General features: G+C 44.4%; 2 protein-coding genes and 1 long non-coding RNA gene across 10 annotated transcripts in view; 1 reads left to right on the forward strand and 2 right to left on the reverse strand.

The window, feature by feature from the left end:
• Nucleotides 1-2,598: 2,598 nt before the first annotated feature.
• On the reverse strand, nt 2,599-11,555 carry RAB19 (RAB19, member RAS oncogene family). Of its 8 annotated transcripts, none has more exons than XM_081878357.1 (4): nt 11,330-11,555; nt 6,493-6,716; nt 5,737-5,920; nt 2,599-3,556 (listed from the first exon to the last, which is right to left on the reverse strand). In XM_081878357.1, the coding sequence occupies exons 2-4, from the start codon at nt 6,685-6,687 to the stop codon at nt 3,288-3,290; spliced, it is 648 nt and encodes a 215-aa protein (XP_081734483.1). In that variant the 5' UTR covers nt 6,688-6,716; nt 11,330-11,555; the 3' UTR covers nt 2,599-3,287. The 8 variants fall into 8 exon arrangements, with proteins under 8 accessions (XP_081734483.1, XP_081734482.1, XP_081734481.1 ...); XM_081878356.1 differs by having other exon boundaries at nt 11,237-11,555; XM_081878355.1 differs by having other exon boundaries at nt 11,182-11,555.
• A 75-nt stretch (nt 11,556-11,630) lies between these two features.
• The window catches only part of SLC37A3 (solute carrier family 37 member 3), a 30,145-nt gene continuing 20,115 nt past the window's right edge, over nt 11,631-21,660 (forward strand). The window contains exons 1-4 of the mRNA XM_081878353.1: nt 11,631-11,736; nt 17,013-17,195; nt 18,155-18,269; nt 21,088-21,180. Of these exons, the coding sequence (XP_081734479.1) occupies nt 17,101-17,195; nt 18,155-18,269; nt 21,088-21,180 (303 nt within the window). The 5' untranslated portion in view covers nt 11,631-11,736; nt 17,013-17,100. The remainder of the gene's footprint in view (nt 11,737-17,012; nt 17,196-18,154; nt 18,270-21,087; nt 21,181-21,660) is intronic.
• Nucleotides 18,288-21,589, reverse strand: LOC309351051. Its single transcript, XR_014160677.1, has 3 exons — nt 21,314-21,589; nt 20,906-21,217; nt 18,288-18,885 (listed from the first exon to the last, which is right to left on the reverse strand). It is a non-coding gene; the product is annotated as an uncharacterized lncRNA (long non-coding RNA).

Here is a 21,660-nt window from a genome sequence, read left to right on the forward strand (position 1 = left end):
TACATTTAATGCTGCTGGATTGTCCTTAAAACTGTTCTGCTACTTATGTCCTTTAGATTGCGTCTCCTTTCACTTTTAAATGGAATCGGAAACTGTTGCTGAAGTCTGTGTTACTTTGCAGCTGCCTTTTGTAAGAAGCACTTTTCCCAAATAATAAAAAAAAAACCGAAAAGCAAATTCGTTTTCAACTTTTGGAACTCCTATATTTTAGTTACGTTCCCATGTGCTCTCCATTTTGTCGTAATAGCGGTTTTCTCAAATGTGGGCTGCAAAAAACCTGCAAAATTTAGGATGAAAATGTGTTTCCTGACCTCTGCACCCAGTTTTTAGTCACCAATAGCAATTGATCATCTGGACATTTCCATCCCCCTCATGCTTAATATCAACATATAGATTCAACTAATTGCAATGTTATAGAGAAGAGAGAAGCTTTGTATGAGAGAGACAAAAAATATTATTATTTTTTTGAGTAATGGCATGAGACCTATGCTTTAATCCTTGTCACTGAATTGGGAGTAAAACGTGTAGCGTCAGGTTGCCAGTGAGACCTAACTCCCTTAAATCAGAAAATGCTGACCTAATCTGTGTTTCAAAGGCAGGTGCTACTATCAAAATGAGTGAGATTCATGAAGATGTCGGGTAAAATGTTTTCCCTAGGCTGAGGCATGTGTTCAGACACACAGAGATAAATATGCTGGTATAAACTACTGAAATTAGTACAGTGCTATCTGTTGACATGCTGTATCCCTTTCCATAGGTATTTTGTGCCTCAGTACACCTTTCAGATTATGTGGTCATCCGTAGTAGTTGCATGAGAGTGCCTTGGAAGGATGAGAGAAACAGCCTTATTTCAGGCGTTAACCCCAAAAACACTCCCAGAACAGCATACAGATTGCTAAAAAAAGACTCGCTCTACCCTCAGGCTGAAAACAGTCAAAGTGGTTGCAATTCAGTTCACATGTATGCACAAACTGGGTCATGAGAAGTGGTGGTGGGGTGAACATTTATTTCTTTTCTCTCCCCCCCCCCCGCCCCACCATGGTTGGCAGCACTTTTGACAACTTAATCAACAGCAACAGTAAAAACTAATTTTTTGGGCCAATTCACAGATTTTTATATCCACTGTAGCCCAAGCATTATGCACGTGCATAAACTATAGAGGCAGAAGCATGAGCTAGCTTTCCTGTTTATTTGGGGACTTTGCTAATGTGGAAATAATTAGGTGAATACAAGTGGCTGTCACTGTTGCTGGCTAAGAGGGCCTTGAGCTACTCCAGCAATTCTGTGGGGCTCCCTTCATGTGTGGGATAACCAGTCTCATTCTTATTTAACCAACATGCTTAAGTCTTAAGTAATGCATGAAGGGGTTAAGACCATAGAGCAAGATGTCCTGTCAGGCTGTTCCCCTTCACCTAGGGAGGAAGTCTACCTGAGAAGCTCAAGGTGTGAGGTCCGAGCTTATTTCTCCAGTTCAGACCGCATGGCTCTCTCAAGCCACTCTTGAGTTCCTAAACCAATAATTATTACCAATAATAACTTTCACCACCTTGGAACTAAACTAAGTTTTACTGCCTGTGCAGCCTTTCTGACTGATGTATGCAAAAGCATGTGAATCTGACCTTTGGAGAGTCTGTAAGCAAACCATTTTTAACGTACTAAAGAGGCAACTATTTTGGAACTTACATAGAAAGACATATTTTAAAAGTCTAACAGCCTATATTTCCATGCCTTATGTTGCTGCATTGCTTTGTGGTTTTAAATCTCTGCTTGGGTTCTCTCTCCAATGAGTACTTGCCCCAAACTTGGATCTTGCAATCCAGGAATTCTCCTTTCTATATACTTATTTATTCTTGAGCCAACATCATGCACTGTTAAGGGACAGAGATTTCCGTCCCTCATAAGAAGAGACCTCAAGGTCACAGCATGAAGTTGAGACTCCATTGCTTCCGGACAGACAGAAAGGTAAGCACTATTTAACACGTCACTGTATAGAATCCACTGCCACAGGATGTGGTTGTGGCTCCTGTCTTATTTATCCACCTACATTACTGCATGCAGATGCTCAGTGCATAAGGAGGGCAATGGCTGCTGTATTTCTGGCCCTATGGGCAAACTTGCTTGAGGCAACTGCCTGGCAAGAGAATGTTACGGCTAAATCACAGGTCACTAATGTGGCTTCTGTGGAACCCACAAAACCCTCCCCCCTTAGTCATGAGGTGCTTAGGGTGATTACCATTTTCTCCCTTAGTAAGTGCATAGGAGGAAGTTGGAAGAGTCGTGTTCTTGCCACTTCCTCTTTCAGATCTATGGGCTTTCCATGACTCAAATTCTACTGAATCCAACTCTCACATCCCACGAAAAGTGAATTGTGTGCAAATGTGCTCTCTTCCACTGGCTCTTTGTGCGGGGGGGTGGGTGGAGGGAGAGAAAAACCACACCCACCGCACTTGCTAAAAACTCCAAATGTGCCACAAGGCCTATGGACCAGATGCCCCCTTAGGCTAAACCAGGGATTTCTTTGATAAAACTTGTAGTAGATGTAAAACAATATTACACATAGTTGGAAAACTCTGGTGTAACAACTTCAGTCGATTCAAATTTCCAAAAGGGAACATCATATAAACGCTTTTTACTTTGAATTGTCTGCCATCAGTCGGAGTGAGGAAAGGAAACAGGCACACAAAAATCCCCCCTTAAACATCTTCATAAAGGCTAGCCATTGATGGCAAGGAGAGGTGGGGAGAATCCTAAGAAAACTGACAAAAAGACCAGCCAACTGCCCTCGATTAATCAAGTTTCTGAGATTGCTACAAAAGCACTGGGCCGCTTGGTAAAGGAGTCATCTGGGATGCAACCATTCAAAGCCATTCTTTTTAACATTTCACTACACGGGCTGCCAATGGCTGTCAATGGCACCCCCAATTAGAAGCTAACATATACAAGAAGAGATTGTAGTGACTGGCAAGTAAACTCACCATTATTTTCCACAGCCCTTGGTAGAAACAAACAGACACCTGACTGGGCAAAAAATAGTTAACTGTCCACTTAAGCAAATGGTTTCCAATAGACCTTCCTTCTCTTCAACTGAAAAGGTAGCACTGCGAGTCTCAGCCACTGCAACCTGTCAGAACAAAGGGTGGCCTCTGCTTCTGAAGAACGACAGGAAGTCGAAGTTGCCTGGCTGAAATGTTATCAGGGTGGCAAAATGAGGCTAGCAGAGTGATTCTCATAAAAAAACAGGCCCCAGGAATTACCCCTGGTTGCTGCTTCTCCTTGAAAGCACCTCATCAACATGAGCAGTTGGACTTCTCATCATCCCAATTAGAAACCACTGGCCTGCTGTCCAGATGGATGGTATCTGAATAGGCAGCCTCGCCATGCAGCTGCAAGGTATTTCTGGCCATCAGCTCTTTAGCCATGAGGATGAAGACTTCGTCAACATTCTGGGCCTCTTTGGCGGATGTCTCCAATACAGCAAGGATGCCATGCTTCTCCGCTAGAGTGCAAGCATCTTCAAACAGGACTTGGCGCTTCTCAGCTTCATCTGACTTGTTCCCTTTGAAATGGATTAAGAAGGTTTCAGTGACATTTTGGATACATACATCAAGCAGCGTGGGTCATGGTTTATTTATGTACTTCAGTATGTTTCCGAGCACAATTCAAAGTGTTGGTGCTGACCTCTAAAGCCCTAAACGGCCTCGGCCCAGTATACCTGAAGGAGCGTCTCCACCCCCATCATTTTGCCCGGACGCTGAGGTCCAGCGCCAAGGGCCTTCTGGCGGTTCCCTCATTACGAGAAGCAAAGCTACAGGGAACCAGGCAGAGGGCCTTCTCGGTAGAGGCGCCCGCCCTGTGGAACGCCCTCCCATCAGATGTCAAAGAGATAAACAACTACCTGACATTCAGAAGACATCTGAAGGCAGCCCTGTTCAGGGAAGTTTTTAATGTGTGACATCTTAGTGTATTTTTGGTCTTTGTGGAAGCTGCCCAGAGTGGCTGGGAAAATCCAGCCAGATGGGCGGGGTACAAATAATAAATTATTATTATTATTATTATTATTATTATTATTATTATTATTATTCAACCATTTGCGTGCCATTCAACCACAGCTGTCTCTAAGCGGCGTAAAGGAGACATGCTGCAACAAGATTAAAACTGAGTTGTTTGTAGGTTTGCAAGAGGCTCTGTGAAAATAATATCAGAAATATTGTAAAAAAGGGAATAAGAAAGAGGAGGTTTTTAATAAAAGGCAATATTAGATTAAGAAATGCGGAAGAAGGACTAAAACGGAAGATTTGCAAAAGAGCTGTGGGAACTCCAAAAAATGTATTTGTGAAAAATTGTGTTATGTGTTTTTATATTTTTGTATTGTAAAATGAATAAAAAATAATTCAAAAAAAAAAAAACCTGAGTTACGACTATCAAATCAAAGTCAGTCCCCCATGATATCCTTGTGAGGAAGCTGGTAAAATGTGAGTTGAACGAGGTAACTGTTAGGTGGATTTGTAGTGGTTTGAACCCAAATAGGACTCATTAATGATTTCTTGTCATCCTGGAAAAAAATGACAGGTGGGGAGCTGCTGCAGGGTTCCCATTTACCTACTTGCAAGTATTATCTTCTAACTTATAACTGGATCCTTAATGCAGTCAGTTGAGTCTATTCTGACAAATGGGAAAGCCAGAAGTGATCACCGGGGCCAAATATCTCTGGTCATAAAAGATCTACATTGGCTGCCAGTACATTTTTGAGCACAGTGATTGTGCTGACCTTTAAAGCCCTAAATGGCCTCAGCCCTGTATACCCTGTATACCTGAAAGAGCGTCTCCACCCTCAGCGTTTAGCCCAGACATGGAGGTCCAGCTCTGAGGGCCTTCTGGTGGTTCCCTCACTGCAAGAAGTAAGGTCACAGGGAACCAGGCAGAGAGCCTTTTTTGTAGTCGTGCCCGTCCTATGGAACGCCCACCCATCAGATATCAAACAAATTAACAACTACACAACTTTCCGAAGACATCAAAAGGCAGTCCTGTATTGGGAAGTTTTTAATGTTTGACGTTTTGCTGTGTTTTTATTATGTTGGAACCCACCCAGAGTGGCTGGGGCAACCCAGCTAGATGGGTGGGGTATAAGTAATAAATAAATAAGTAATGGGTGGGATATAAGTAATAAATTAGTAGTAGGTAAAGGTAAAGGACCCCTGGACAGTTAAGTCCAGTCCAAGGCAACTATGGTGTTGCGGCACTCATCTCACTTTCAGGATGAGGGATCTAGTTTTTGTCCACAGAGAGCTTTCCAGGTTATGTGGCCAGCATGACAATAAACCACTTCTGGTGCAACGGGACACCATGATGGAAACCAGAGCGCATGGAAACACCATTTACCTTTCCGCTGCAGCGGTACCTGTTAATCTACTTGCACTGGTGTGCTTTCAAACCTCTAGGTTGGCAGAAGCTGGGACAGAGCAATGGGAGCTCACCCCATCACGGGGATTCGAACCCCCAACCTTCCAATCAGCAAGCCCAAGAAACTCAGTGGTTTAGACCACCGTGCCACCCATGTCCCTTAGTAGTAGTAGTATCTTTCTGAGCTCATCCATTTCTCTTGGTTCTCTCTTCCTAGTTCAGAAAAAAGGACTATGCATGCTTGCTTCAGCTTTAAAAATAAATTTCAAAATTAAAGACCAAGAAAAAGCAGGTGAGTTTAAACTCATGCTGTTGGTGGTAGAATTTATCACCTACCAATCAACATCAGGACCAGGTTGGCAGCACCATATTTTTCAATCTCATGAATCCAGTGAGGAATTGACTCAAAAGTAGACCTCCTGGTCATATCGTAGGCAAGAATAGCCCCATGGGCACTGCGGTAATAACTCTGGGTTATAGTCTGGAAGCGTTCTTGACCTGCTGTGTCCCACACCTGTATCTGAAAGGTAGAGTGGGGGTTGGGGGGGGGAGATACAATGAAATAAAATTAACTTTCTCCCAGAGACTGATCATTCAAGTCAACCTAAGTTTACTGAACAGAAAGAGCAGTGAGTTGAAATACAGTCTCCAGACTGCAGTCATATTTATCCACAAACTCATTTAGCCCACAGTCAACTTGCAACTATCCCAAGCATTGCCATCAAAATCTCCAGTTGATCACCCTCTTCATCTATTTACACAGTGCAATCCTGTGGGTCTAATCAGAAGTCAGCCCCATGTGCGCTCAAAAGGACTTGCTCTCAGGTAAGCAGGTAGTCTAGGGTTATAGCCTAAATGATGTTTAAGTTGATCAACATGAATTTCATCATTTCCAGAACTTCCATTTATTTCAGCCTCCTTGGGAAATGAAGGTGCCATTTAAGATGCAACAATCAGCTACCGCTGGGGACCTCTGGTCCATGAGTCTATTGAGACCCACCAGGCCTCCTGTTTGGCCTGTGAGGCTGTTTTGGGCAAGCCATGCCCACCTGCCCACGCCCACCAGTGGAGAAAGGAGACTGTGCCACTCACCTTCACTTTCTTGCCGTCAATCTCCAGCGAACGTACCGTGAAGTCCACTCCAATAGTGTTCTGCTGCTTTGCGTGGTATTGCCCAGACTTGAAGCGGTGGACCACGCACGTCTTCCCCACATTAGAGTCTCCAATCAGAATGATCTTGAACAAGTAGTCAAAAGCCTCGTCCATGTCAGAACCGGAGAAAGCCATGATCTTCTGGAGCCCTGAGCGACTTGGCCCTAGAATAGTGTGAGCAAGAATGAGTGCAAAGAACAGCCAGACTCCAAATACCATTTAACTAGTAGTAGGAGCTTATGTTCTTCCTGATCATGTTGTACCACTCAGCAGAGATACTGGGCCCAAAGAGTGTCAGTCTGCTGGCGGAAGTACTTTGCACCAAAACATTTCATCGCTGCACTCCCTCTTCCTACTGTTTGTTTGGCTGTTTATGTATTTATACGCTGCACTTTCATTAAAAAAATTAATAAATATCAAGGCAGTATGCAGCATATGAAAATAAAATCAACAGAAAGCCTCCATAAAAACATGAACAAATACCAATCGGTTGAAAAGGGAAAATTCATATTGCAAAGTCCTTTGGAAGTAATATATTATTCAAAAGACATCTGCAAGAAGGGAGCGATGGTTGCTGCCAAACCTCCAGTGGCAGGGAGTCCCACAGGGCCTTCCGCACTAAAGGCTCAGTCAACCAAACCAGAGGAGCATGAGGAAGCACCTGGAGTGCCCCAACAGAGAGATCACTGATCAAGATGGAGCATAAGGAGACAGCCCTTAAGGTACTTTGGTCCCTAGTTGTTATTGTTATCGGCAGCTACTGCTAAAAGACAATGGAAAAATTCACCTAACTACTGAGTGGCAAAGGAGTGTGTGGAGTTTGCTAGAGGGCTTTCATTCTACCTCCAGCAGGTCAGGTTTTCGTAATGACAGGGTTTCAAGTTGCAGCCTGGCTCTGTCTAGTTCAGCCCCATCTTGTTTAGTAATAAACTTGTATAGGCCACTGGAGCAGCGTAACAGGGAAATCAAACCTTTTTAGGTTTAAAGCTGAAGGTGGCAATGTAGCCTGCAATCCTATCAGGGCTGGCCCTGCCATTAGGCAGAGGGAGGCAATCATCTCAGGCAGTAAATGCTGATGGACAGCAGAAGGCAGCCTGCCCCGCTAGCTTCATTCTGAGCCCCTCAGCCATTCCTCTTTGTCAAAATCAAAAAAACTTGCTTTCTCTATTGTTTCACATTCAGACATCTTTCCATCCATGGCTGAAGACCTTAATTTCCCTAGCTCCCATGTCCCCCTCTAACCCTTAATTAATTACGTCCAACTTTTCAGCATTTCCTACCCACTTACTGAACAAAAAGCAAAACACCAGCATAACACTGGACTACACTTCAGGGTTGTCGTACACTACTCTAACTCACCCCTGCCCTGCAACAAAGTGGGAGTAGCAGCATTGGGCAACCCACACTCTGCATTTAAAGCCCATTCAACACACATTTAAAACACATGCCTTTCCCAAAAACTACACTCCCCAAGATGCTTTGGGGGAATCCAAACAGTTGATATGTGTGTTGAACGGGCTTTGAAGGGATGGTGTGCATTTGCTGTCGGCCCACACCTCCAATATGGGTATAATAACAACAACAGACATCATCTGCATTGGCAGGGTAAACTTTAATCCTGCTGCCTGTTATCTTTTGAACTGGAGGTGTTGGGTGTTCTGCATGATGTGCCCACATAAATCTGGGGCCAGGACAAAACAGAGTGATATGCAGTAGATTTGCAAGGGTTTCTGTCTCCCAGTTGTTTAGCAATGGCAATCAAAGGTCTAAAATGCCGTGTCTTTTTTTCTTTTCTTTTATATGCAGGTCATTCTAGCACATTTTAAAATGCAGCTAGTTTTCAAATTATTGGGTTAGGGTGGGAAGATGGGGGTCCCACTCTCTTAGGTACTGTGTACAAGCGGGGAATTGGGCAGAAGTTGTGGTGATCAGGGTTGAGGCTTGTGGATTTCATAAAGGCCCCTCTACTTCTCCCCACCCCCCAAATAATTTGAGCATTGGATGCACTCGGTAGGTAGCTCATCCCCCTAAATCACCACTTTATACCTAGTTGCCCCAGCCAACCCCAAACCGCCATTTTGCACCCTCACAGTTGCTTCTCAGGGTTTTTTTATAGTAAAAACTAACAAAGATCACACAAGCCTGAAATCTACCGGTACTTCTACCTATGCTGGATGAATCACCTGATAGCATGAAGCAACCTCTTTATCATGACACTCTAGAGAAAGCACAATTCATATAATCCACAGTATTAAGAGAGAGGTCAGCTTTTGCTGGGAGAAAAATTAGAACAAGTAGGCACTGTCTTGTCAGCACTGCTGTCACAAAGAAGCTATTCTCTCATGGTGAGCAGATATCTTTTTACACCCAAGGACAACAGGTAGAAAGTGTGCATTTATAAGTCATTAGGACTGGTATGAGCGGCAGAGAGAAAGAGCAGTTTTTCCAGCTCACACACTCCTGTATTTTCCCTTCGTAGGTTTATCAGTAACAAAGAGAAACCTTTCTTTCCAGCGCCTGCCCCCTTGCAGAACTGCTTCCTCGTTATCACAGCGAGCGTAACATCGAAGCCACCATCAGTTCTCTTTTCCACAATTCCTCCTTTCAACTCTTGCTCCAGCAAAAATTTCCCTTCCTCAGACCACAGAAGGGACAGTCATTGCTCAATGCAGTAAAACATTAAAACCCTCCACAATATCTTAAAGCAGTAGTAAACCTCGACACCAACTTTTGTTCACCTGTTGTTCACCCTTTTCTCTTACCTGCACGGCCAGGTATAGCTCTCTTTGTATTCCCCTCCCACCTTTCCTGGGCTTGCTTGCAGCCTGATGGGAAATGTAGTCCTACAAGTTCAATGTCTTCAGGCTATTCTGTTTATAAAATGAATCTTACCCAACTCAATCCTTGAGCTTTTCTTTAACTACTTAGTTGGAGCACCAACCCCCAGAGAGGCACTCGTATACAGCCTTATATGAAAGCCACTTCCTAGCTCAGTGCAAAGGAAGTGTTGTATTTCTCTGAATAACATGAATGCTGAAAAGTGAATCATTGTCAGGCAGTCATAAAGAAACCAACAGCAACATTCTGTGCTTGGCCACTAAGAGGTAAGTGCCACTGTTTTTCAAGGGATGGGAGAGCTTACCCCTAGGTAAGTGGATCCAATACAGTGGTACCTCAGGTTACATACGCTTCAGGTTACATACGCTTCAGGTTACAGACTCCGCTAACCCAGAAATAGTGCTTCAGGTTAAGAACTTTGCTTCAGGATGAGAACAGAAATCGTGTTCCGGCGGCATGGCGGCAGCAGGAGGCCCCATTAGCTAAAGTGGTGCTTCAGGTTAAGAACAGTTACAGGTTAAGTACGGACCTCTGGAACGAATTAAGTACTTAACCCGAGGTACCACTGTATAGGACTGCAGCCTTGGGCATTTGCAGGATTGCACTACACAAAGAGTTTAAGTCTGCACAACTTTCTCAAACAGTATCAAAAGTGAGAAGCCACTTGTGTTGAAAATACAGAGAAGTAAAGCACAGGCCTGATATCTTAAAAGAAAAAACTCAACTTCCTCCTTAATTAACCAGTCCAATCCTATACATGTTGAGTCAGAATTGCTATTGTAGTCAGTAGCATGTGCTTTCAGGTCCATAGAGCCTTGCTTTGGTAACGATGCTGCTTGCATTATTAAGCTTAATTTACTACTAACATCAAATATGCATCTGGTTTGGCTTTAGATTGAAGAATAACAATATTCCCCCTGCAAACTGCACTGAGAATTTTTCTCACACAGCAGTCAAGTAACTGATACAGGTCTCTAGACTCCAAGAGAGAAACAAGCTGTCAAATAATTAATAAGTTATCCAGAAGAGAACCATTGTTCAAATCTAGCAACAGAAAGAAACTACGATATCCACCTTTTCTTCCTGCTCTGCACATTCTGTGGGTTTTTCCTCATGCCAGCACATACACGTATGGGCGATGCCTACTGAGGTTCTCACTATCTAAAAATGGACTGAAGCTCTGTCAGGTGGAGGCTGGAGCCATTCCTTCTGCTGCATGTCCATGTCAGGAAAAAGCTGTGCCAGGTGAAATTCTGCCTTTCATATATCACTGTTAGGAGCATAGAAGCCTTGCAGGGGTGGGGGAATGGGACTGTGGTATCCCCCTAGGATGAGCTGTTTAATCTCAAAAGGTAAAATCCCTTCTAGCACAATAACTGCAGAAACCGGTAAGAGGTTTTTTTGTGTGTGTGTGTGTTTGTGTGTGTGTGTTTTTAACAGTCCATTCACTGGCTCCATTTCCACTCCTATTGGTAAAGATTTCTGTGCAACTGGAAATTTGCGCCTCTCAGAGATGCATAGCAGAAGGCAGGCATCCCACAGGTAGAGATGCAGAGATGGAGACAACTTACTTTAAATGTTGTGAGGATCCTATGCTCTTAAATTGGGGGGGGGGGGTTGTTGGGTTGTTGTTTTTATTTTAATTATGTATTTTGTGGTTTTATATTTTTATCGTATTTTGTGAACCGCCCTGAATGAAACCTCCGGGTATAGGGCGGTATATAAATTCAATAAATAATAACAATAACAACTTGGTGGATTTCTAAGTGATAGGCAGCTGTTGAAAAGCACAGGAGTTTTTAAAAGTTTGTTGGAAATATATCTCTTGTTAAATGCCTATTCTTACTCCCGGGTAAATGAGCAAGATTTGGAGAGGCGCCCTCGCCCTCCCAGCTTCTGGACAGTGGCAAAATGACGGCCCGATCCAATGCATGTTTACTCGGAAGTCAGTCCCCTTCAGTTCAACGGGGTTTGAGATGGTGGTGGTTGTTTTGTAGTTAATCGCTGCTTTGCTCCCCGAAGGAAACAGGTAAAGGCTTTTCCAGCCTCGCAGGGGCACTGCGCGGCCCGATCCCACGACGCCACAACGCAGCCCATTGAAAGCAACGCGGAGAGCTGCCAGCTCCGGCGGCCGCAGCCTCACAGCCGCCTTCGCGAGCTGAAGCAGCACGGGCAGCACGGAGGAGGAGGAGGACTACGACTCCCAGAGTGCACCGCGAGGGTGAGGTGGGCGGGGCCGCGGCCCGAGCTGGCGAGGGAGCGGGAGAGGTGGCGCGCGAGCGGCGCCGGCTCGGAAGAGGAGGCTCTCACGTGACTTCCTGGAAGTTGCCTTGGAAATGCGGGCAGGTGAGCGGTGTTTACGTGGAGGCTCCCGGGGGCTGCGAGGAGGGAAGGGAAGGAACCCCGACGAGGGCTGGGGGAGGCGAGCGAGGGAGGCAGGGGCGGCTCCACTGCCCCTCAAGCCCACGCTCACGGCCGGGTTTGTGAGGTTTCTTGAGTCATTGTCCTTGAATGTGATTTTTAAAAAATTATTATTATTCGAAAGCAAGGAGGAAAGACTCCCGCTTTCGGGTCAGGCCGGATTCAGACGTGCCCTGGGACACGCGGGTCCGCCTTGCCGTGGCTTCAGCGGGAAATGGCCCGAAGCTGCTGCTTGTTGTGCTGGCCCTGGGTGCCTTTTAACAGCAGCCTCCTGCCACGTAGCCGTTTGAGCAGGTGGACTAGGTTTGCAAGGCATGTTAAGGTTAAGGAGGGAATGCTGCTCTGGAGGCATCTGAGTCAAAAGCCGGAGGAAAGTAAACAAGTCTGGGATTTCTGTATTTATTCTCGAATTAAACAGACAAAAGGGGGTTTTTAGCTTAAGCCTGGTCAGGTTGTAATCCCGCCAGCAATTTACAAGTGTTTCGGTTGGTGTTGGGCATTTATTTCAAAGGAATGTTTTCTGTTATTTGGGGTGGCGAGGAAGCAAGAGTACCTCAAGGCTTTCCTGGCAAAAAGGGGCAGCTAATTCTTGGGGTGTTTTAAGACATGGGCAGTCAGTCTTATCTGATCTTTGTTCCCAGATGGGACCAGGAACATTTTGGGGATATTAGCTACTTGCTGGCACCAATCTGGTTCAAGCAATAGTACAAAGATTGGAGATTGGAGGTGTACCGCAGGCCTTTGTGGTTCCTTCCTGCTGCCAACTTCCCTCTTTTGTATGAATTCTTGCCTCCCTTCTTCGGCTTGCTGTAACCATAGTTTTGTTCTTTTCTTATTTTTCCATGCACAGTCACCCCTTGTCTTGTGTAGTATTTTGTCTGATGAAGAACTTGCCACCTTAAAGAAACAAAAAACTTTTTGGTAGTTTCCAATAAAGGTAATGCCACACTGTGGATTTAATAGTTAAGTTGTGCATTGGGGGCTAACTGCAGTGAAGACAACCTGAGACATTGATTTGCAAGCTGGTACCAAACCATTATTTTACTTAATGGATTGGAAGCAATCCTGTTAGCTTTAACCTCAGTTAACCTTGATGCGGCCATAACATGGAAATATGGTTACAGCAAGCTCTGGAAGGGAGGAGGAAAAATGAGTTGCAGGAGAGCATCTACTGGATAAATATTTCATGTCTTAATCAAGTTAATAAGGCAGTGTGTGCTGAGATGGAAGGCAAAACCTTCAAGCTCTTATGAACCCTTCCCAATTTTTATAGGCTGTGGAGCAACATGCTGTAGTGGAGTCGTGCAAATGTGAATCTGTGTTTGATAATGTTTGGTGCCGTACAATTCTCAGCAAAGTATATAGTAGCTTTCCATATAAGTAATGAAGGGGATATTCTTCAGCTGTTGGTTCCCGGCAGAATTTTTGCCTCCTGCAAGCTTTGTGTGCTTGAGAAAATCCAAGCCTAACCCAGTAAGTGCTTTGTGATCGCCAGAGCCGCTGAGGCCTTCTGCGTCTTGACTGCTCTTAGCTGGTTGTTTCCAAATGCTCCTGTGTCAAATCTAGCTAATTCCCGCAGCGTCCTGCTGCCAAAGTGAGTAGGAAGCGAAATGGAACTCCTTTAATCAGTCCTACCTAACTCCTTGGTATTCTTTGCTTTTACAGTTTTTCTGTCAATGTTACTGGAGTAGAACTGATTTCAGCAAGGTTCCTCTGTTGACTAGCAAGAGAAGGAACAGAGGAAGCTATCGAACTCAATCAGACCGTTGGCCCATCTAGCTCAGTATTGTCTACACAAACTGGCAGCAGCTCTCAGGCAGGGGTCTCTCCCAGCCCTACCTGGTGATGCCAAGAACTGAACCTGAGACCTTCTGTATGTAAGGAATATGCTTTACCACTGAGCCATAGCTCCTCTTCTAAGGGCCACCCCCATCTTTCAGAGTGAAGCCAACCTTCACGTTATAATTAGTGGTGACTATCTAGCCCATGCTTCAGAAGCTGAGCCTTCTTTCTCCACCCCGATCTATTGAGGCTCTTTCTCTCTCCTTTATGGCCCTTGGCTCAGAAGAAGGGAAGCTTAGAAGCTCTGGATTTGTCCCATGATAGCCCTAAAGAGTAGCTCAGACCTGAACAGCACATGTCACCTCAGTAATCCTTAAGAATATTGGGCAAGATGGTGAATCTTTAACAAGAGCTCTGTAAGGTAGGATGAGTGTGTTATTTCCGGATTAATGATTTGAGGGGGCACACTGAGGTTGAGAGAACAGTAGTTTGCCTAAGGCAGAGGTGGCTGACCTTTGGCCTTCCAGATGTTGCTGGACTACAACCCCCATCATCTCTGACCACTGAGGGTGATGTAATCCAACATCTGGAGGGCCACAGATCTAGGGGCAGTCTGTGGCTTATCTCCTCCAAGATCTCTTCCTAGCAGCTCATTTTCCTTCTCCCCCTCCCAACTTCTAGGAAAAAATAGCCAACTAAAGGACAGATAAGATAAGCCTAGACAAATAACAGTTGCCTCCTCCAGCTTTCTCCCTGTCTGTCTCTCTCTAGGAGACTCCAGCCATAGGGCAGGGGGTGGTTTTGAAGCTGCTGCGTCTCAAGCAGTGAATGTAATCTGTAGTCAGAGACACAGATGTATTCCAATTTGGGAGTTCTGTTTCTGTGTACAGTACCACATACATGCAAAAGAGAGAGTGGGGACAAGGGTGGATAAAAATCAATGATTTTTAAAAAAATATTAAATTGTGGTTTTTTTATTTAAATCGGATTTTTAAAATAATATGTTTTTGGAGGAAAAATATTTCTAAAGATAGTTTTCTATTTAAGTTATATTATAGTCCAAAGCCTATTCACCAGGAATTTTCATAAGTTTTTCATGTGTGCTAAAACTCAGTCTAAGTTTTGTTTTTTTAAGTTTAACCACATCAGTTAACAAACATGGATACATGTGCTATAATGTTATTGTTTTAGTTAAATAAATTGTTTAAATTGTTATTAAAGAAATGATTATTTTTCTCCTTCCAATAAAGTACAGCAGAAAAGTTCTCCAAATATAAACAGTTCTTATTAAACCTCACAATAATTTCATAATTATCTATGTATTTCTAATAGTATAACCAAAATTATCTCTGAAAATTTATTATGCCAAAAATGAAACCTTCATCTGGTTGTAAATATTAAGATTATACCAGCAAGAATGAGTCTTTCTATTAAAAAAATATGATTTAAATCAAGTCTTACTGACTAGTGATTTAAATCGTGATTTAAATTTAAATCAAATCCACCCTGCTCTGTTGTCCTCAAGATTATGGAAGGTGTTTCTGATCGGGGGAGCCTCCTATACTCATGGGGATTCCCTGCATGATTTAGAGCCCTGCCTGTCCCGAGCCTCCATGAGTTCTTGAATCTTCCCGCTTCAAACCTTCAGCCTCTAAGAATTGGAATGTAATGGGGATGGCAGTGGGACAGCGCACTCATCCTTATCTGGGTTACACATTCGAGCAGAATGCCTGGACGGGGCTAGTTGCATCTGCTTGCTTTTGGAAACAGAATACAGCATGTGGGCCAGTGCTCCTGTGTGCTCTGCTTCGGTATTGTGGCTGCATTTATTTCAGAGTTTTTATACTCTGTTCTTCCTATAATCAGTAATATAAACTATAAAGCAGAAGAAATTCACTCATCCAGTACAAAAAACAGCAGTACAAAGCCTTTACTCTAACCAGCTTCAACGTCGGATTTCAAAGGCAAATAAGTTTTCATCTCTTGTGTAGAAATAGCTACTACAGTGGTGCCCCGCAAGACGAATGCCTCGCTAGACGAAAAACGCGCAAGACGAAAGGGTTTTTCGTTTCTTGAGTTGCTTCGCAAGACGAATTTCCCTATGGGCTTGCTACGCAAGACAAAAACGTCTTGCGGGTTTGCTTCCTTTTTCTTAAAGCCGTTAATACCCAGGGAATCCGCGCTCCGCAAGACAAAAAAATCGCAAGACGAAGCAACTCGCGGAACGAATTAATTTCGTCTTGCGAGGCACCACTGTATCTCAAGTGGGTGGGAGCTCCATAAACAGAGCACAGCTGCCAACCATGCCTTGTCTCATATCGCCATCCTGCACTAGGACTTTGGGGCAGATCTTGAGACTCGGGGTGGCAGGTCTTGGGAAAGACATATTACTAATGAGTCCATTGCTTTCACACAGATATACATAAATGTATTTGGCCTCTTATAGTGTTGGGACAGGACCCTAAGTTCATTAATCTTTCAGAGTGCCTCTCCCTATATGAAACTACCCAGATTTTTAAATCTTCATTTGAGGCTCTCCTCCGGGTTCCTTTAGTTGAGATTTCTGCATTGCAGGAGATTGGACTAGATGACACTTGGGGTCCCTTCGAACTCTACAGTTCAGTGTTTCTAAGGGTTGCAGCAAGAGACAGGGCCTTTACAGTTGTGTTTCCCTGCTTGTGGAATGCTCTCCCTTGTAAGATCCATGTAGCACCATCAATTAACATTCTCTTGGTGCCAGATGAAAACTTCTTCCAGGCATTTGATGGGCTATGATGATTTTGCTGTCTATTGATGTTATTTTCTCTGCTATTCTATGTTATTGCATCTGTTTTATGCATGATTTTTATTGTATTTTCTGGTTTTTCATTATGCTTTATGCACTTAAAATTTTGCAAGTTATTTGGACACACTCCTGTGTGTAAAGGGACTCATCAGTGGGAGAAAATAATAATTTTCTAAGCTAGTTTTCTCATAAGTAAGTTCCACTGAGTTCTATGAAATTTTTTAATTTTATTTATAAAACAGTTTATATAACACTGCATCATAAAAAATCTCACATTGATTTACAACAAAATGGAAACATAAAACCAGACAATAAAATCACAAAAAGTTAAAAGCAAGTTAAATGCAAAAAGAAATTGGAAACAAACAGCAATAGACCATTGTGGGAAATGTATTCTTAAATGCCTGCAAAGGCCTGGCAGAACAGAAAAGTTTTCAGCAGAAATTGACACAAAAGGCGCCCGTTGAATATCGATTGGCGGAATGGGCCAATAACACAAAATGTTTGATTTCTCATTGTCAAACAAACCAGACCATCCAACTCTGGGAATGTCCAAAGACTCTGATGATTGCAATAATAAAATGATTTTGATTATGTTGCCTATGCTTACCTATTCCTCTTTTTTATTATTAAGGGAGAAGAGAAATGACCTAATCTACGTTCTACCCTGAAAGGGCGAAAGGGGGTTGGGGAGGGGAGTTGGGGAAGCCAGAAGGAGAGCTATGCCTGGAGTTCGGAGGAGGCCGCCTGCAAACAGGACCCTCACGTCGCAGTGCACACACCATCATGTCGCTGTGTTCCTGCTCACGTTCTTCAGGTAGGTTGTTGCAACGGAGTCTGTACGATAGCCATTTTTGTGGGGTTTGTGGACGGTTGAGCAAGTTGAAGGTGGAGAGACAGTTAAGAAGCTGATTCTGGATGGAGATGCTTGCTTGATATTTGCTTGGATGTTCTAATTCTAGAACAGGCGTTCTCCTCATTGCTTGTGGTGAGAAATTAGTGGCCCTCTAGAAGTTGCTGGGCTACAACTCCTGTATTCCTGACCACTGACTATGCTGGTTGGGGTCAATGGGAGCAGTACTATTAACAATAGCAGGAGTGCTACAGGTTCCCAATCCCCTGCCCCAACTCCTCTTCTATTCATTTTAGTTTCTGATTTGGCTTTTGGGAGGTTCTGTTCTTCCCAAGACCAGCTTTTAAAATCCTTCCCCACTCTAACCAATGTTGCACTTGCCAGTGACAAGGGAGGGCCAGATTTCATCCAAAATGATCCCTACACAGGAATATAACTCAGCAGATTGTTGTCCACATAACCTCCAGGTAAAGGCAGAAATAAACCCGCCTTTAATTATGAAAGCACAACACATAAGGGAGGGCAGTATACCACCCCCTAAAAGGAAAACCACCCCCAAGGAGATTTCTCCGGGCTTTTGGACTAAAATGAGATATCTAGATGAGGAGGAACTAGGTTTCCGCCAGACAGAACATCCTCCGGAGGAGGCCTCGCAATACAAAGGTCTATGACTACTAATGTGAGCATCTTACATCCACCATCCGAAATCATTGGAACGTCTGGGCAGCTCCCCATGTAAGGATACCACCAGAATAAATGACAACCAGTTGCCACAAAAAATGGCAAACTCCAAAAGTTCTTCGGAAGTGACAAGGGCAGCACCTCTCAGGAAACCAGATAGCAATTCTTGTAGGTATGAGAAAATAACCTGATATTCCTTCTTTCTCTCTCTCCCCTCTTCCCCACCCCCATAAATTCCCCAGCTACTCTTTGCTCCATGCCTCCCGGAAGACGTTTAGCAATGTCAAGGTCAGCATATCCAACCAGTGGACCCCCTTTCCCCATAACAACACCTCCCCCAGCCTCCAGCCAAATGAGGTAAGTTAGTCATATCCATCCATTTCAATGGGTTAGGTTTGAATACGGCTAACCTAGGATATAAAATTCATATTACAGGTCTGCAGGTTGCCCCCAAAAGGGATGCTTTTCTGTCCACCAGGGAGGGGTGGGCCCAACAGCTATTACTTGTGAAGTGGTAGCTCATCTCACAAAGTTGGTCACCTGAAAGGGGAAGCTCCCTTCTCCATTGTGGGAGCCAAAACAAATCATCTGTGCTTTCTTTGGGTACCATCCAAGCACTACATCCTGTTGTCGCAGGAGAGTGATCTATTGGAGGAAGCTTCCATGGGGCTGATTTCACTGCATTGTGTCTCACGTGACATCTGTATAGGAGCAGTGATGTGAAAGAATGGCTCGGGGGGGGCACACCTTGCTCTCCTGCTTGTGCGAGTCCAGCCTGGTTTCTCAATAAGCAGAATGCACAAGATTTCTGACGTAGGTAATCTTGACTCCATTAAATATTGACTTTGGCCAGTGTTGGATGTATTCATCCAAACCGCCAAAAGCAAGGGAAAGGGAGACTCTGCGACGTTCTCTTTTTCAGCACTGTAGGCTTTCTAAGATTTCACCCAGCTCTGTAGCGTCTGGAATTTTCCTTTCATGGAAGCAAGAGAGGTAAATGACTATTGTCCTTAGCAGCTGCAGCAGCAAAGGCTCTAAGGCAGCGGTTCTCAACCTGTGGGTCCCCAGATGTTGTTGGACTACAAACTCCCATCATCCCTGAGCTCTGGCCTTGCTAGCTAGGGATGATGGGAGTTGTAGTCCAACAACATCTGGGGACCCACAGGTTCAGAACCGCTGCTCTAAGGAAGATCCTATAGAAATGGGGGGGACTTGCCTCCAGATAAACCTGAATAGGATAACACTATATATATATTTTGTGCCAGCTTCTGTATTCTTGGGTTGCTCCCTTTCCCCCACATTGTGAGTGAGACAGTGGCAGATGTGTATTTTGCCACCCAAATGGGCTCCTTTCTCAGAAGCGGACAAGTACTGTCTGCCAGTCATGGTGTCGGAGCTGTGGAGAACAAGTGCTCAGGAATAGCTGGGGTGCCACATAACAAAATCTATAAAAGGAGGATTAACACAGTGGAATCACCCCCTTGCTTACAAAGTGGAGGGAGACATTTTTCTCCCCCTTGCACATGAAATGGTTGGGGAACATTTTTAGCATGCTTAGAATAGAAGTCAGTCGGGCTGCCAAGAACCAGATCAAATTGCTCTGGGGGCCTAGATTTTACTTACGGGCCAACAGTTGGCCATACCTAACTCGACATAAAACTAAAGTTGGCTATCTGCAAGTTGCCACAAGGCTGCGATCCTCTGCATTCTTACTCTGGAGTAAGGCAATTGCATTCAGTGATTCTTGAGTAGAAGAAGAAGAGTTTGGATTTGATATCCCACTTTATCACTACCCAAAGGAGTCTCAAAGTGGCTAAAATTCTCCTTTCCCTTCCTCCCCCACAACAAACACTCTGTGAGGTGAGTGGGGCTGAGAGACTTCAGAGAAGTGTGACTAGCCCAAGGTCACCCAGCAGCTGCATGTGGAGGAGCGGGGAAGCGAACCCAGTTCACCAGATTATGAGACTACCGCTCTTAACCACTACACCACACTGGCATGCAGTAGCTCAGGTTGCCTCCCTTTCTGATTCAGGGCAAGTACACACAGCTCCACACTTAACCTATACCCTTGTCCCTTGGTCCTTTCAAAAGGCTGTGTGTGTGTGTGTGTGTGTGTGTGTGGTAACAATACAATCATCAGCACTCTTGATTTATGCCTTCAGGTAGTGTCAGAAGACTAATGTATCCCTCGCTTTTAGAGATTTGTGCTCCAGACAACCATATGGAAAATGGCTTGGCTGTTTGCAAGTTGTCACTTGGAAGCAGCCATATAATCTGTCATTGCACATTGTTCTGTTTGTAATGGCACAGTAAGGGTCACAAACATGGTGCCTCTGGGCAGAGATGTGCCCACAGAGAGCTTCCTTTGTGCCTTAAAAGCTCCTTCCTCTTTCCCTGCTTAAGTTCATCTTGAAAGAAGTGCTTCCCCCCCAAGTCTAATGGTTGCAGTGTATATGTGTGTCTTCCTACAGATTTCAGGTGGGGAGAAAAGCTGATCTCTCCAGTGGGACCTCTCAGCCCACACAGTAGGCCTAGGGGGGATCCCAACACCCCCCCCTATTTTAATTACTGGTATGGAGGGGGGAAGAGAGTGTGCATTGTATTGTGTACATGCGTATGGCAGCTTTGCATGCATGGTGTCTGCAATAGCTTCTCCAGTTTACATATGTGCCCCATGCCCCCAAAGAGTTGATGGTTACATTTAAAAAGTTGTGTTCAAAGTAAAAAGTTGCTTAACATCATGACATGGCACAGATCTGGGTCTGCCAACCAATCGACATTCAGTGGAGAACTGCACCAGAATCATGGTGTCAATGTGCCCCCAACAACAAAAACAGTTAAGAGTAAGTGTCAAATGTGAAGCAGCCCTTTCTGGGTAATTCCGGGTGGGGTGTGTTTGTACTTTGAAAAGTAAGACAGTATAGGACCTCTTCAGTATAGCCCTTAGGAATGAAAACATTAACATCTTTATCTAAAGTGCAAAAGGGACTGACCTCTAGTGGTTGGAGTCAGTGTTACAGTACTGAGATTGCTTCGTGCTTCTGATGAAGGCTGGGGCATTGAAGATGCGTCGTGCTGGTTATCCCTGGTCATTTTTAAGTTGGTGTTAGGCTCGGTTATCCCATCAGCACATTTGAGATCCCCATTTTGGGGTGATTTTTGCTTCTCTCTGCAGCTCTGGAACAATAGCCATATATTTCCCGATACTAGGAAAGCCACACTCTTCCTTGGAACTTTGGACACCATCTTCCTGTTCTCGTATGCTGTGGTGAGTGAAACCTTTTCCCCCATCAAACTCTAAAAGCCTGTCAAGAGAGAGAGAAAGAAGATCACAACCCCCTCAGGTCTGGTGTAGTGTGTGTACATTTGTAGGATCTTAAGAACCTAGGAAGTTGCTTTACCCCAAGTGACATCTTTGGTCCATCTGACTCAGTATTGCCTACATGGACTGACAGTAGACTGCCATGGTTTCAGACAGAAGTCCACCTGCCCTTCCTCAAGATGCCGGGGTTGATGCTGGGACATTCTGTGAATAAGGCTGATGCTCCACCACCCATCTACACTCCTTCCCAGTGAATTAAGCTCTGGATCCACCAAATGCTTGTGTGGCTTTGCAGAAGCCAGGGCATGGATGGATTCCTGCCTTCCCTAACTTGGTGCCCTTCAGAGGTTTGAACTCTTCTAGAATACAATATAGAATTCTAGAATACAAGATAGCCTCTTCTAGAATGCAAACCACAAAGAATAG

The sequence above is a fragment of the Podarcis erhardii genome (assembly GCF_964252035.2).
Source record: "Podarcis erhardii genome assembly, chromosome: 10".
Classification (NCBI taxonomy): domain Eukaryota; kingdom Metazoa; phylum Chordata; class Lepidosauria; order Squamata; family Lacertidae; genus Podarcis; species Podarcis erhardii.